This window comes from Epinephelus lanceolatus, chromosome 10 (genome assembly GCF_041903045.1).
Source record: "Epinephelus lanceolatus isolate andai-2023 chromosome 10, ASM4190304v1, whole genome shotgun sequence".
In the NCBI taxonomy this organism is placed as follows: Eukaryota; Metazoa; Chordata; class Actinopteri; order Perciformes; family Serranidae; genus Epinephelus; species Epinephelus lanceolatus.
In genome coordinates, this window is record NC_135743.1 from 6,687,261 (window position 1) to 6,701,490 (window position 14,230).

Consider the following 14,230-nt stretch of genomic DNA (forward strand, 5'->3'; position numbering starts at 1 on the left):
TAATTCTCATCCATCTGCTGAATTATTGAGTAGAGTAGCATTCATTAAGCACAAGGACGACTAAATAATTCAACTGATGCTGCCTGTGTGTGAGCACATCGTGGATTTAACTATGGATGATGCCTTATTGAGCTCTCTCTCTCTCTCTGTGATCTACACTGCTGTTATATCTCAGGTGGATGTTTCCCTCTGCTGGTCAGCTGAAGAACTGCTCTGGTTTATATGCAACTGATGTTTTTCTTACATTCGAATCATCTTAAATGAGTGAATTCTGGTTATCCAGCGCAGATGTCTGCAGTGCAAAAAAAAAAACAAAAACAAAAGAAACATGAACTTTTACAGAGCAAAATAACTGCAAAATCTAATTTCTCTTGCCCCAGTGCAGTTTCAAATTAGGGACATTAAATTGAATCAGAAGTGGAGAATAAGGCTGAGTCAAGCACTGGATGCAAAACAGTTCTTCAAACATAGTGTTTTGTGTTATAGGTAAGAAATAAATTAAATATTTATTTTGAACTTTTTATTATCCTGTTAAGATTATCTTATTTGATTTTTTTAACATCCAACCCACTTGCCAGAAAAAATGTAAAAAATACAAATACAAAAACAGGTCAGCACACCAGAAACTGCTCCTTTTGGAAATTTTAAATGTACCACCACACCACATGTGACGTTTCAGGCACCAGCCCTTCATCAGACAAGTACAAAATAAGAAGACACACCTCTATATATGTGACCAATGGTGGCTGCCCAACAGATCATGTAAGAACACAATCATGTAGCCATACAGAAACCTAGTGCAACACCGCAAAACTATTACAAAATTACACCACAAGAATATATTTACCAAAAAAAATACAGTGACAAAAAATAAAATGACAAAAATACATTTACAGAAAAATACATTTACAAAACATCAGGGAAAAAACATAATGACATGCAAACTCAAGGTGAAATTCTAGAAGATGTTTTTAGAATTCATATATTTATTTATATATTTATTTATTTATTATTTTCAAATAGAGGCGCCTCCTAAACCACAAAAAGTAGTGATACTCAATGAGAAATACCACAGCAATATAATAAGCTAATCTTGAGCAGCATGTAAACATCCCTCCCACAGCAATGGAAAAATACATGATGTAATATAGAACCATATGCTGGGGTTATATATCCATACAATTAAGGCACAAGCTTCACCCGTAAGTACAGAACAATATTTACAGAAAATTCCTCGAATCAAAGTCATCATTTAACCCGCTCAAAGCCAGAGTGTCCAAAGTATAAATCCAAAAAGCTTCCCTTCTCATAAACTGAGAATTTATATCATCTCCACAACAATGTTGTTTGACCAGTTCAATGCCACAAATACAATTTTTGTATTTGTTCTTCTTAAGTAGCAGTAGTCTGCAGTTTGGCAAAGAACAGCCTCTTGTTGTGGCACTGTCCCCACTGACAGGTCATTGGTAATTAACCATGTTCATGTTTTTAATGAGCTTGGCTTCTCAAAAGTTTCCGCTCGATGGGTCCCACGTCCTCTGCGCACACTTGTCGCTCCATGTCAGTAAAGAATTTGGAGTTTGAAGCTGATGTGGACAAAAGAACAGTCAAAGCAATGGAAGCATGCATCAGCTCTCAGCCTGAAGGCCAAGGTCACGCCTTCAGCCGGGAAGGGGATGGCATCAGTTTTTTTGGGATTCCCGAGTTTTGGTGCTGATTGATTTCCTTGGAATGGGTCCTACCATCACCGGAGACTATTACTCTGACCTACTGAAACACCTCAAAGAGAAGGTCCGAGAAAAGAGGTGAGGAATGCTAACCAGAGGACCAGAGGAGTCCTCTTCCACCGTGACAGTGCTCCAGCCCGCACCTCAGCAGTTGCCATGGCAATAACTCATGACTGCGGGTTCCAACTTCTGCCTAACCCACCCTATTCACCAGACCTCACCCCCCTCGGACTTCCACCTGTTCTCCAACTTGCAAAAAGCCAACATCATGACATCATGGAGGCCTTGGAGGAGTTCTTCGGGTCCCAACCTGAAGAGTTCATTTCCACTGGAATGAAGGCGCTTCAGCACTGCAGGAGCAAGTGTGTTGCCCTGAAGTGGGACTATGTTGAAAAAATAAAAGCACTGAAAAATCTGTGTCTTGTTTTGTGTCCTTGAGGCTCAAAACTTTTCAGTCACCCCTCGTATCGAATCTCACCTGTAGGAGCAGCTGTAAATGTCTTCTTACATTTTTAGTAGTAATTTAGAGTTGTTTTTTTAGAAACAGACTTTTTTCTGTCCAACCCATTTGTACTGCAGACAGACGTTAACAACACTTTTCATCATCTTTAGTAGTTTATTACCTCTTTAGGGCCGCTTTGGGTCACCACAATCACCTCCTCATGACACCATCAGCCTCCACCCAACACCAGACACCAGCATCACTTCCCCCTCCCTCTGTCCCCATCAGGAAACTGGCACTTAGCTCCTCGTTAGTGGCCTGACGAACCGCCGTCTGACGTCAGCGCCTCGTGATGTTAGCACCCACCCTCTGCTGCACCTCGACCACGCTCACATGAAGGCCCATGGGTGGAGGGTGGAGGTGGAGGAGGAGGTGGGGGGGCAGCCATGGGCTAGAGCGGCTCTTAAGTATAGACATTAGCGTGGAAACAATCTGCAGCCAGGTCATGTTGTTGTTGTCACAATTCTGATGTCAGACAGTCACAGCCAATCACAGCTGATGTGATAGCTGTCTGTTTCCATGGTGACATGTTTGAGTGGTAACTGGGGGACACTTAAAGTTGCAACATTCAGATGCTTAGGACTGCAGAGATTTGGGTTTTGGTAAACAGTGAAATAAAAACTGTTTTATGGAGCAGTGAGTGCTGCGTGCGCCTCCTGCCATGAACTGCCTCTAATGTTCACTTCAAAGGGTGGAGAGGGTGGAGAGGGCTGAGGCTTGACATTTTGTTTTTCTGTCTCCACAGTTATGTTTCGCCTCTATGACACTGATGGAAACGGGTCATTGGACAGCTCGGTAAATATTTTCTTCTAACTGTCATCTGAAATTTATTGTTTAAAAGTGAAAATATATATTATTGTTTTTACTGTTAAAATATTTTAAGTCACCAACAAGTCTTTTCTGATAAGTTTATATTGTGATGTGAGTACTCAAGACAGTTTGTCAGTTTATAAAATGTCTGTAAAATCAGAAGCATCAGCACAAGGACACAGAAAAACAAAGCACTGAGAGAAAGAATTCTCCTGTCTATAAACCAACAGTTACTCTAATTATCTGCTGATTATATTCTCGATTCATCTATAATTTGTATTGATTGTAAAATATCAGAAAATTGTGAAAAATGGCAGTCAAAATTTCCTAAATCCCAAGGTAACTCAGACTCAAAATATTCACTGTATTATCACAATGACATCACACTGTGCTGTGTTTCATCTTCTTCTAACCGCTTCATTCTCTTGAGGGTCGCGGGGGGGCTGGAGCCTATCCCAGCTGACATCGGGCGAGAGGCAGGGTACACCCTGGACAGGTCACCAGACTATCACAGGGCTGACACATAGAGACAAACAACCATTCACGCTCACATTCACACCTACGGACAATTTAGAGTTATCAATTAACCTAGTCCCCAATCTGCATGTCTTTGGACTGTGGGAGGAAGCCGGAGTGCCCGGGGAGAACATGCAAACTCCGCACAGATCCCACGCCCAGGATCGAACCGGCAACCCTCTTGCTATGAGGCGACAGTGCTAACCACCACACCACCGTGCCGTCCGTGCTGTGTTTCCTTTAAAGATTATTTAAACGATTAATCAGCCACTAAAATTGACGATTATTTCTCTCTTGACTAATTGATTAACCTGCTACTTATTCCAGCTCTTTGTGTTCGTGTATGTGCAATAAACACAGTGTAGTTATTTGATGTTGACAATCAGAAACCAATTCATAGACTCCAAAAATCCTTTGTAAGAATTGCCACTAACTCTCTATATTTAGCTCCATCCACACCTCTGTTTAAAAAATTACAAATACTAACAATCTACGATGTGAATAAGTATCAAACAGGAATCTTGATGTACAAAGTTATATGTTTTCCATTTTCTTTACCCAAGCATTTTCATAATTATTTTGAGTTTAATTCTTATTATCATTCTTATTCCACAAGAAAGAGGAATGATTTGCATATCCCCTTCTGTAGAACCGCTGTTGCAAAATTTTCATTTATCTACCAAGGTGTTGTGCTGTGGAACAGTTTAAAACATCTAAGTGAAACATGCTCAACATTATCTGCATTTAAAAGAAGGCTGAAGCAGAGTTTAACGATTTTTTAACACATTTGTGTTTTTCGTTTTATTCTTATTTCATTCAAATATATCTTTGGACTATTTAATTGTATTCTGAGGTATCATATGATTCTGAGATATCATTTATTGCATTAATTTGAGTGTGTTGTGTGTGTGTGTGTGTGTGTGTGTGTGTGTGTGTATAAGCTCAGACGTAAGCCTATGTCCAAAGCTTATATAGTTTTGTAATTGTTATTTGTTAGGAGGGGGGGCCGCTTGTAAGCCCATTCGGGTTTTTTATGACCTCTCCTGCACATCTTGTCTTATTTTCTTTCTTATCTGTGTAATGTTTCTTTTTTATAAGTGCAAATAAACAAACAAACAAACAAACAATAAATATACGCGTACAAATAATCAAACCTACATGATATTAATGTATGAGGACATGGCAAGAATAGTGGGTAATAATTAACTTGTGCTTTACTTAGGTACAGTTCTGAGATACTTCATTGAAAATATTGAATACATTTGAAACCATTTATTTCACTGCGGTAGAAACTTTTAAGATCAGATTTTTATAAGTAAAACATCTGATCAACTCATAAAATAAACAGTTATAGATTAAATAACTGCCTGTAAACTTGTTTAAATTAGCATTACCTCGATAACATGCTGCTTACACATCAGTGAATCAGTAATAATTGTCAAAAAATATGTAGGATTTAATATAATTTATTAGGGGTGTGAATCGCCATAGGATCCATGATACATTTTTACTGCAGTTTTAAATATGTTGCAATAAGCTGAGTATTGTGATAAAATACATATATAATGTAAAAATATTTTATGTCTATTTTTTGCAGCAATAAAACATACCTTGTGGACTGAAAAGCAGTCAATTATATTAGTATAGTAGGCTATAGAACATTTAATGTGTAAATGTAATATCAATAATTTTGCAATACTATGCTGTACCGAATTTTCTCCCCACCCCTGTAATTTATCCACGCGACTCTGAAGTATCTGCTCTGCTCTAATCTCTTGTGTGTGTATAGTGTAATCTATTATCTACTGTAATTTATTTTATCTAATTTATTTTTTCTACCCTATTTTATTTGATCTACTCTATTTTATCCACTATTATCAATTTTATTTACTCTTATCTATTTAGTGTACTCTGCTCTTTTATCTTTTCTGCTCTATTTTATCTTCTCTACACTGTTTTATCTCTTTTATTGTTCTAACTTCTCTGATCTGTTTTGTCTACTCTGCTTTATTGATTTACTCTAAACTATTTTATCTGCTTTACTCTGTTTTAACTTTTCTCATATGTTTTAGCTACACTAATCTATTTCTCATCTCTATTCTATTTTGTCTTCTCTACTCTAATCTTCTTTATTTACTCTACACCCGGGGTCTTTTTTTTTTAAGATATTTTTTGGGGCATGTTAGCCTTTAATTGATAGGACAGACAAGTGTGAAAATAGGGAGAGAGAGAGAGGGAGTGACATGCAGCAAAGGGCCACAGGCTGGAGTCGAACCCGGGCCGCTGCGGCAACAGCCTTGTACATGGGGCGCCTGCTCTATCCACTAAGCCACCAACGCCCCTACACCTGGGGTCTTTAACGTTTTTCAGGCCAAGGAGCTCTTAGTTTAAAGAGATTAAAGATACATACAATATATAAACACACCCTTATGTGGTGCATACAATACTGAGCTATTAAAATAAGAATTATTTGCAGATTCACATATGTTTATACATAATGTTTGTTTCTGAGGTGGACGGTGTGTCAGAGTCTCTTGCCTGAAAAAGTTAGAAAACAATTCTGTGTGGCTCACAAGAATGTCTATGCTTGAAATAATACAGCTAACCGGCCAATGTGTTTCAGTAGTACATAACTGTTATTAACTACGCACTGATTTAACATTAGATAGTGATAGTGATTCATGGGTAACATTTAGCCCATCATTAATGTTGTGTACTGTAAATTAAATCGGTTTGTTGTTTTTTTTTTTGTTTTTTTTACAGATAGATGAATTATCTTTGGTAAAACTATGTTATTATTGGCAAAGATAAATATTATTATATTTGCAGTAACTTCGAGGACCCCCTGTTGAAGACCCATGCTCTTCTCTGATATGCACTTACTGGCCACTTTATTTGCCTTTAGAACTGCCTTAATTCTTCATGTCATAGTTTCATGTTGTTTACACCAAATTCTGACCCTACCATCTGAATGTGGCAGCAGAAATCCAGACTCATCAGACCAGGCAACGTTTTTCCAATCTTCTATTGTCCAGTTTTGGTGAGCCTGTGTGAATTGTAGCCTCATTTTTCTGTTGTTAGCTGACAGGAGTGGCACCTGGTGTGGTCTTCTGCTGCTGTAGCCCATCTGCTTCAAGGTTGGACAAGGTGTTGTTGCTTCAGAGATGCTCTTCTGCACACCTTGGTTGGAACCAGTGCTTATTTGACTTCATGTTGCCTTTCTATCATCTTGAACCAGTCTGGCCATTCTGCTCTGACCTCTGACATCAGATTTAAATTTTAATTCTCATTTTAACAGGTAATACATTGAGTTGAGTTAAATCACCTTTCTTCATCATTCTGATGCTCAGTTTGAACTTCAGCAGGCCGTCTTGACCATGTCTACATGCCTAAATGCATTGAGTTGCTGCCATGTGATTGGCTGATTAGCTATTTGCATTAATGAGCAGTTGAACAGTTGTGCCTAATAAAGTGGTCGTTTAGTGTAGCTTATCTACTCTACTCTATCTTTTCTACTTTAATCTAAATTTTTAAAGTGTTTTAGGGGTAAATAAATTGCTCCCATTCCGTACATATAATGACCTCAACACGTGATGCATGTTCATGAATGGACGGGTGACAGAAAAGAAGAATTAAAGAGAAAAGTTGGCTGTGGGTTTATTTATGAATGAAAGCACACCAGTGCTTATGTGTATGTATAGAAAATGCGTAGGAGGGAGTCGGGGCTTGGAATTAGAGGGTTAAATAAGGAGAGGGCAAGGGTGGAGTGGGTGGAGGGGGATTTGTAATGTAACCCATTATTAGTGTCCCATTATTGGCTGGGAGAGAGAGTAATGAAAAGAGCACAGAGGAAATACAAAACAATGAGAGATATTCATTTAATGTGATGCAGATTTTAGAGAAAATATAACCACAGATTGTTTTATAATGTGTGAACTCTTGATTTGTGCTCAACATCTTAAAGAAATCCAAAGTGCATCATAGTGATTCAGTATCCCACTAGATAATAATATCGCCCCCCTCTGCCCCCAAAAAGCAACCACTGTAATTAAACCATCAGCCTCTGAGCTCTTCCCACGCTGCCTTTGTTTTTCTCTGTGCAACTCTTCTGTGCTGAAGAATGACGTTCCCAACCTGCTATTACACGCTGTTTATCAGTCTATTCACACCAGTGACACTAAGTGACATCGACTTGTAAGGCTGCAATATACAGAAAGGTAAATACAGTATTTTCGGGCCTGTAATTGACTCTCTGTGGTCTCACCGCAGGAGCTGGAGCACATTATCTCTCAGATGATGCATGTGGCAGAGTACCTGGAGTGGGATGTGACGGAGCTGAAACCAGTAAGAGACATTTCACCCAGTTAATAGAAATTAGTAATGATGTGAAGCAAACCTCTCGGCTTGTTACCAGACACTTCTTCAGCTTTCTGAGAGCTATTTTTTAAACAAATACATAATGCAGCTGAACTTTTATACTAAATTATGACGGTAAAGAAATTGACAATGGGCCTAACAAAGAGAATATATTTGTTCTTTATACACTCAGTGAATGTGTTATTCAGGTCCCACAGATTTTCCCTCAAACCCACGATGAGCCCCTTCTATGAATGCAGAAAGTTCAGCCTGTTCTCTTTTGACTTACTTTTCGTTTATACCGTAGATCCTCCAGGATATGATGCGGGAGATCGACTATGATCATGATGGCACAGTGTCACTGGAGGAGTGGATCCAAGGAGGCATGACCACCATCCCACTGCTGGTCCTGCTGGGCCTGGAGACGGTGAGTCCATACAGAGACCACTTCCATTTACTGGTAACTCCAGTCGCATTCTAATGCTCCAAGAAAGAAAGTTTTAGAGTGGACATTTCAGAGAAGGACTGGAGCACAGTGACTGATTTGCTCCCAGTTTTGTGTTTACCTCGCAAAATTACTAAATTTCACACGTGTGGTCAACGTGGAATAGGTGTGTACACACAGCAAATCATTCTAGCTGCACATTTGTCAAAAAGCAATATTGAAATGACCATTTACACAACTGAGTCTGCAGCACTGATACTCAACTCTAGTGGCTGGCCCGTGGGCCGTAGACTGCCACATGGCCCACTGACCATTATCCAATTCACAATGAAAACAAATTGATGTATATTAATAAGGTGCTAAGGTGCATAAAAAAGCATCTAACAGTGCTTGTTTATCAAAAAAAGGTGCAGGGGGAGGATCCCTAGGACTACGACAGAGGTCTGGTCTAATTATTTATATATTAATTATTTGTTTGTTTGTTCTTATACTGGCCCCTGGCCTCCTGTCATTTTGCAAAAGTGGTCCCCAGACAAAGCAAGTTGAGTATCACTCGTCTACAGCTGTGCTAGCAGCTGTGTGAGGCTGTACTTAGACACAGCTGGGTTCGGGGCTAAATGCTAATGTCAGCATGCTAAGATGCTCACAATGACAATGCTAACACATTGATGCATTGCAGGTTTAATATTTAAAATGTTTACCATCTTAGTGACGCAAGTTAGCGGGCTAACATTTGCCAATTCGTTCAAAAGAGAAAGTACAACCAAAGCTAGATATTATTTCTCCAGATATTTGGTCATAAGCCGAAGCACTGGACCTATCCAATATTTGAGCTCATAGATGAAAATAAGGGGATCGCCAAAGTTGGTACAATTCATCCTGTGCGGGGCACAAGTGTGTGGACCAAATCTAGTAGATGCCAAGACATGGCGGTACTGTGCTGCAGTGGTTAGCATTGTTGCCTCACAGCAAGAGGGTTCCTGGTTTGAACCCAGGGTGGGGGAGCCCTACTGTGTGGAGTTTGCATGTTCTCCCTGTGTCAGCGTGGATTTTCTCTGGATACTCCACAGTCCAAGGACATGCAGGTTGATTGGTGACTCTAAGTTGGCCGTAGGTGTGAACATGAACGTGAATGGTTGTCTGTCTCTAGCTCCAGCACCCCTGTGACCCCTAACAGGATAAGCAGTTATGGAAAATAAATGAATGAATGAACAAACGTCAGCATTCTAAGATGCTCACAATAACAATGCTAACACGTTCATGCATAGCAGGTTTAATGTTTACCATGTTCGCCATCTAAGTGGAGCATGTTAGCAAGCTAACATTTGTTAATTCATGCAAAAGAGAAAGTAACAAAACCTAATGGTGAATGTCATTATTTCTACAGGTATGTAATCATAAACCAAAGTACTGGAACAATCAAAATTTTGACCTCATGGTGGTGCTAGATGAACACGCAGAGGGTCACCAATGTTTTTACAGTCATCCTAAGGGGAGCACAAGTGTGTGGACCAAACATGAACCACTTGGTGGCGCTGCAGGAAAAGTCACAGATTGATCAGAATCAAAAGTGTTCATCCTCTGGGCACCACACACACACACACACACACACACACATCTGTAACAAATTCCATTGCAATCCATCTAATAGTTTCTGAGATATCTCAGTCTGGACCAAAGTGACAGACCAACATGTCATCAGTCTCAAGAAACGCTAAAAAGTCTTAACAGTAGTCATGTAATGTAATCCAAGTCTTAGGTATTCACCTTAAGGTCCAGTGTGTAGGACTGAGGGGAAATATTCATGATAATGCTTCCATTAGTGTATATTCAGGGGGTCGTGGGGCAGCTGGAGCCTATCCCAGCTGACACTGGGCGAGAGATGGGGTACACCCTGGACAGGTTGCCAGACTATCACAGGGATTTTCTATCGGCCAGTTGGTCAGTAGCAGGTTTCTCTGCAGGTGAGTGTGACCTGCCAGAGTCCAGGTCCAGGGAAAAGACTGTGTCCTCGATGTTGCTGTCTTCACTGTCCCGATGAGTGGTCAGTGTCTTTTGCTGAGCAGTCAGGATTGCTTTCAGTGAAACAAGGGTTGTCATGGTTTCTAAGGAACTTCAGGGACTTGAGGGTTTATTCTTTTTCTTAGCAGCCACTAATAAGCACCTGACTGGTGACAACTTGCAGTACCCCCCTACGCTTCTCTGTACCTCAAGGAGTTGTAGATTGTATGATTAATACATCTTTAACACTTAAATAGTCAATCAGACAACACTCATAAGTTCTTTAAATGACCGATTTCACTGTGTAGGCTTTGTGGCATGATGATTAAAGTGGTGTGACACTGGAAAAATAGTGAATTTCTTGCCATTCTTAACAGTATACAGGGTGTACTGTACACAGCATCTCACACCAGGTTTTGAAACTTAGGAAACTGATTTTTTTCTGTACATTAAACATCTATTAATAACTTGAAACTTAGCGCAGCTCCTAACTCAGCTCTTTTTGTCTGACTGTACTTTATTTCATTCCTGCAAGATGATGATGCCTATAACTCTGAGGTCACAGGAGTACTGTAACATCTATTCTCTAATGGCTCCACTGTAAATTACTGAGGTGCATAGTGTCAGCTAAATTATTAGAATTTAAAACTGGAATTTATTTTTCCTTCTGGGCCAAGCTACTGTCCATGGATATCTAAAAAACCAGTGGCAGTGAATTAAAACAAAGACGTTCCTTATAATTATTAGACCTCTGTGGTTTCCTGAGCTCATCCCTCTACATGTGTGTCCTCACTGCTGCTGTGTGATCCCCAAACTTAATGAGAGCTCCATCAGCTCTGCCTTCAGTTCATCATGTGTCCACTAGATGGAACTATTTGACCATCTTCTGCTGAAATCTACACCAAGTGTCATTTTTTATGAATGAATATTACTGCAAAGAGGAGACAGCAGAAACTTGTCCTCTGTCTTTACTGCATTGCAAAACACAGCAGAAGAACTAAAGTAAAAATAAAAACACAACTAGCGAAATAATCAACAAGCTACATGACAGTTAAATCAGTGAAATGATTAGCTGATGATTCCCCCACCAGATACTGATGTAACGAAGCCGTTGATCATTCAGTAATCATTTGATGTGTTTCTGTCACCGCAGAATGTTAAAGACGACGGGCAGCATGTGTGGAGACTGAAGCACTTCAACAAGCCGGCCTACTGTAACCTGTGTCTCAACATGCTGATTGGACTGGGGAAGCAGGGACTCTGCTGCTCATGTGAGTAATTCACTTACCATTAAGGGTTCGACGGATGCATCGATTTGCACAGACAGATACAATATACAGTGTACTGGGCCGGTATTATCTGTTGAGGTGTTGCACTGACGATGTTATGCACGTTACTCTGTGGTTGAATTTACGCACAAATATTAGCATCTTATTTTTCACATGGCCTTTAAAAAAAGAAAAAAAAATAGGGTTCCTGTGAATCTTTAAAAAGTCATTAAAGGTATTAATTAATCTTAAGATAAGGCCTTAACTGGTATTATTTTAACTAATTTATTAAATGCTTCTTGTGTTAATGTCCCTTAGATAAGGATAGTGCAACCAACAATACTTCTATTTCGTTTCGAGCTTAGATGCTCAGAGCAGAGGATCCACCGCAGTGATACTCAACTTACGACCCGTGGGCCAAATCTGGTCTGCAGTTGGGTGTCAGTTGGCCTTTTGATGATTTTCTAATTCACAATGAGAATAAATTGATTCACACAGGGATATTTTTTTGTACTTTGAGTGTAAATAAAGTGTTTAAAAGCATCTAAATAGAGCTTGTTTATCCCAAAACAAACCATGTACCAGGGGAGGATCCCCCGCAGCCCCTGACAGAGATCAGGGCTTACATACACCCCTGTATACACCTGACTTGTCCTGGGCTGCGGTGACCATAGATAAGAGATGACAAAAGGTTGAAAACGCCAAAAATATGCCAAAAAGTTTTTCAAACTCGGCACAATCCTATGGAATCCTATGTGTAGAGGGAGAAACAAAATATCGCCTAGAGAACACGCCAAAAAACAGCAAGTATTTGTCCCCTCGTCTGCGCCATGAGACAAAAAAGTCATGTTTGATGTTGCAAAAAACATTTAGGCAAAATTGTCCCTGACCTTATGTAATTAATGGGGTTTTTTTCCGTCAGTTTTGGTCATTGTAAAATTTGTCTTAACTTTATTTCTGATTGATATTAAAAAAGCTTTAAATCTAACGTGTCTTAAACTGTAGGAGCTCTGAAAATGATGCAGTCAACCTGAGATAGAGCCGAGAGTTTCCAGTGTCATCTCATAGTTTGAAAGCTGTTTTTCAATATTATATACTAAGAGAGGAAAAGAAAATCACCACAAACTATCAACTGAGGTTAAAAAAAAAAACAAAGGTCAGATAAACCTTAATTCTGCTTTTTTATTCTGAGAGTATCAAACTTGTTTCAGCCTGGATGCCCATTTTCCTTTTTTCTACAGTGCACCAGCCCTTTACTCTTCATAGAAGCTGTTTTTCCCAAAATATTGGCAACAAGCTCCTTCAGCACAGCCTTCACAAACACATTACTCAAACCGTAGTCTTCTTTTCTTCCCTCTATGTTCCATCATTTCTTAAATTGCATTTTTTTTCTTCCCCCAGTCTGCAAGTACACAGTCCACGAGCGCTGCGTGGCTCGCGCACCACCGTCTTGCATCAAAACCTATGTCAAGTCCAAGAAAAACACAGAGGTGCGTCCAATTGGAGTGTTTACCAGTCGGCACGCTTGGATCAGCAATGTTCCACGGGGCTCAGGATGAGGGCTTCTCTTCTTCTAATGGAATTAAAACAACTCAATCTGCTACTAAGCATTGCTAATTACCAGGACAAGCCTGGTTTAAAGACACAGGCATTGTCATTCTTTTGGCCTTTCTTTCTCTTTGCTTTGTCCGTCTTGCTTGTTTTCTCTGTGTCCTGCTTTCTTTAATTCTCGTGTCACTTGTGTCTTTGTATACATCTTGTTTTTCTGCACCATGTTTCTTTTCTCACTTCTTTCCCTCCCTGTTTGCTGTCTCCCCCTCTCTCCGCAGGTAATGCATCATTTCTGGGTGGAAGGGAACTGTCCCACCAAGTGTGACAAGTGTCACAAAACCGTTAAGTGTTACCAGGGCCTGACTGGGCTCCACTGTGTGTGGTGTCAAATCACGGTAAGCCGCCACCCGAGGAGAGGCAGCCACCTCCTCATTATATTCCCACTGCTTCTTGTTTTTTAGGGTTTGGTTTTAGCACCTTGGATAACTCGCAAGTCATTCCACCAATTTACACCCAGAAAACACTTGTTTGTGGCTGCGAGTTAATAGAAAATAAAACATAGACTGTGTCACGTGTTAATGCAGATAAATCCTGAGCATATACCTACAGATGTACACCTCGACATGTGCTGTTACCGGCACAAGTTGGCTGTTAATAACAGCTTGCCACCTCCTCCAGCTCCATAACAAGTGTGCCTCCCATGTGAAACCTGAGTGTGACTGCGGACCCCTGAAGGATCATATCCTGCCCCCCAACTCAATCTGCCCCGTCGTCCTGGTAAGACTCCCCTCTCCTCACTGGTCAGCCGTCCCGCGGCGGAGTGAACCTGACCTTGTTTGACACTGTGTTAACTGAGGATGCAATCATCAGCCTGTGTTCTCCCACTGAGCTCTCAAATGGCAAAACTGGATTCATTGCTTTAACAAGATTATTTCCAACATGGTGCAAATCTCTTTCATGTGAAAGGAATGCACCTAAAACTCCTCAGTACTTGTAATATTTGACTTCTAAGTTGCCAAGTTTTGTATAGACAAGGAAAAAGTTTCATTTTAGA

General features: G+C 40.1%; 1 protein-coding gene across 2 annotated transcripts in view; it reads left to right on the plus strand.

The window, feature by feature from the left end:
• The window catches only part of dgkb (diacylglycerol kinase, beta), a 112,346-nt gene that overhangs the window by 32,837 nt on the left and 65,279 nt on the right, over positions 1-14,230 (plus strand). For both annotated transcript variants that reach the window (XM_033641666.2, XM_033641667.2), the window contains 7 exons: positions 2,975-3,024; positions 7,825-7,899; positions 8,219-8,338; positions 11,511-11,628; positions 13,027-13,115; positions 13,455-13,571; positions 13,855-13,953. In XM_033641666.2, the coding sequence (XP_033497557.1) occupies positions 2,975-3,024; positions 7,825-7,899; positions 8,219-8,338; positions 11,511-11,628; positions 13,027-13,115; positions 13,455-13,571; positions 13,855-13,953 (668 nt within the window). The remainder of the gene's footprint in view (positions 1-2,974; positions 3,025-7,824; positions 7,900-8,218; positions 8,339-11,510; positions 11,629-13,026; positions 13,116-13,454; positions 13,572-13,854; positions 13,954-14,230) is intronic.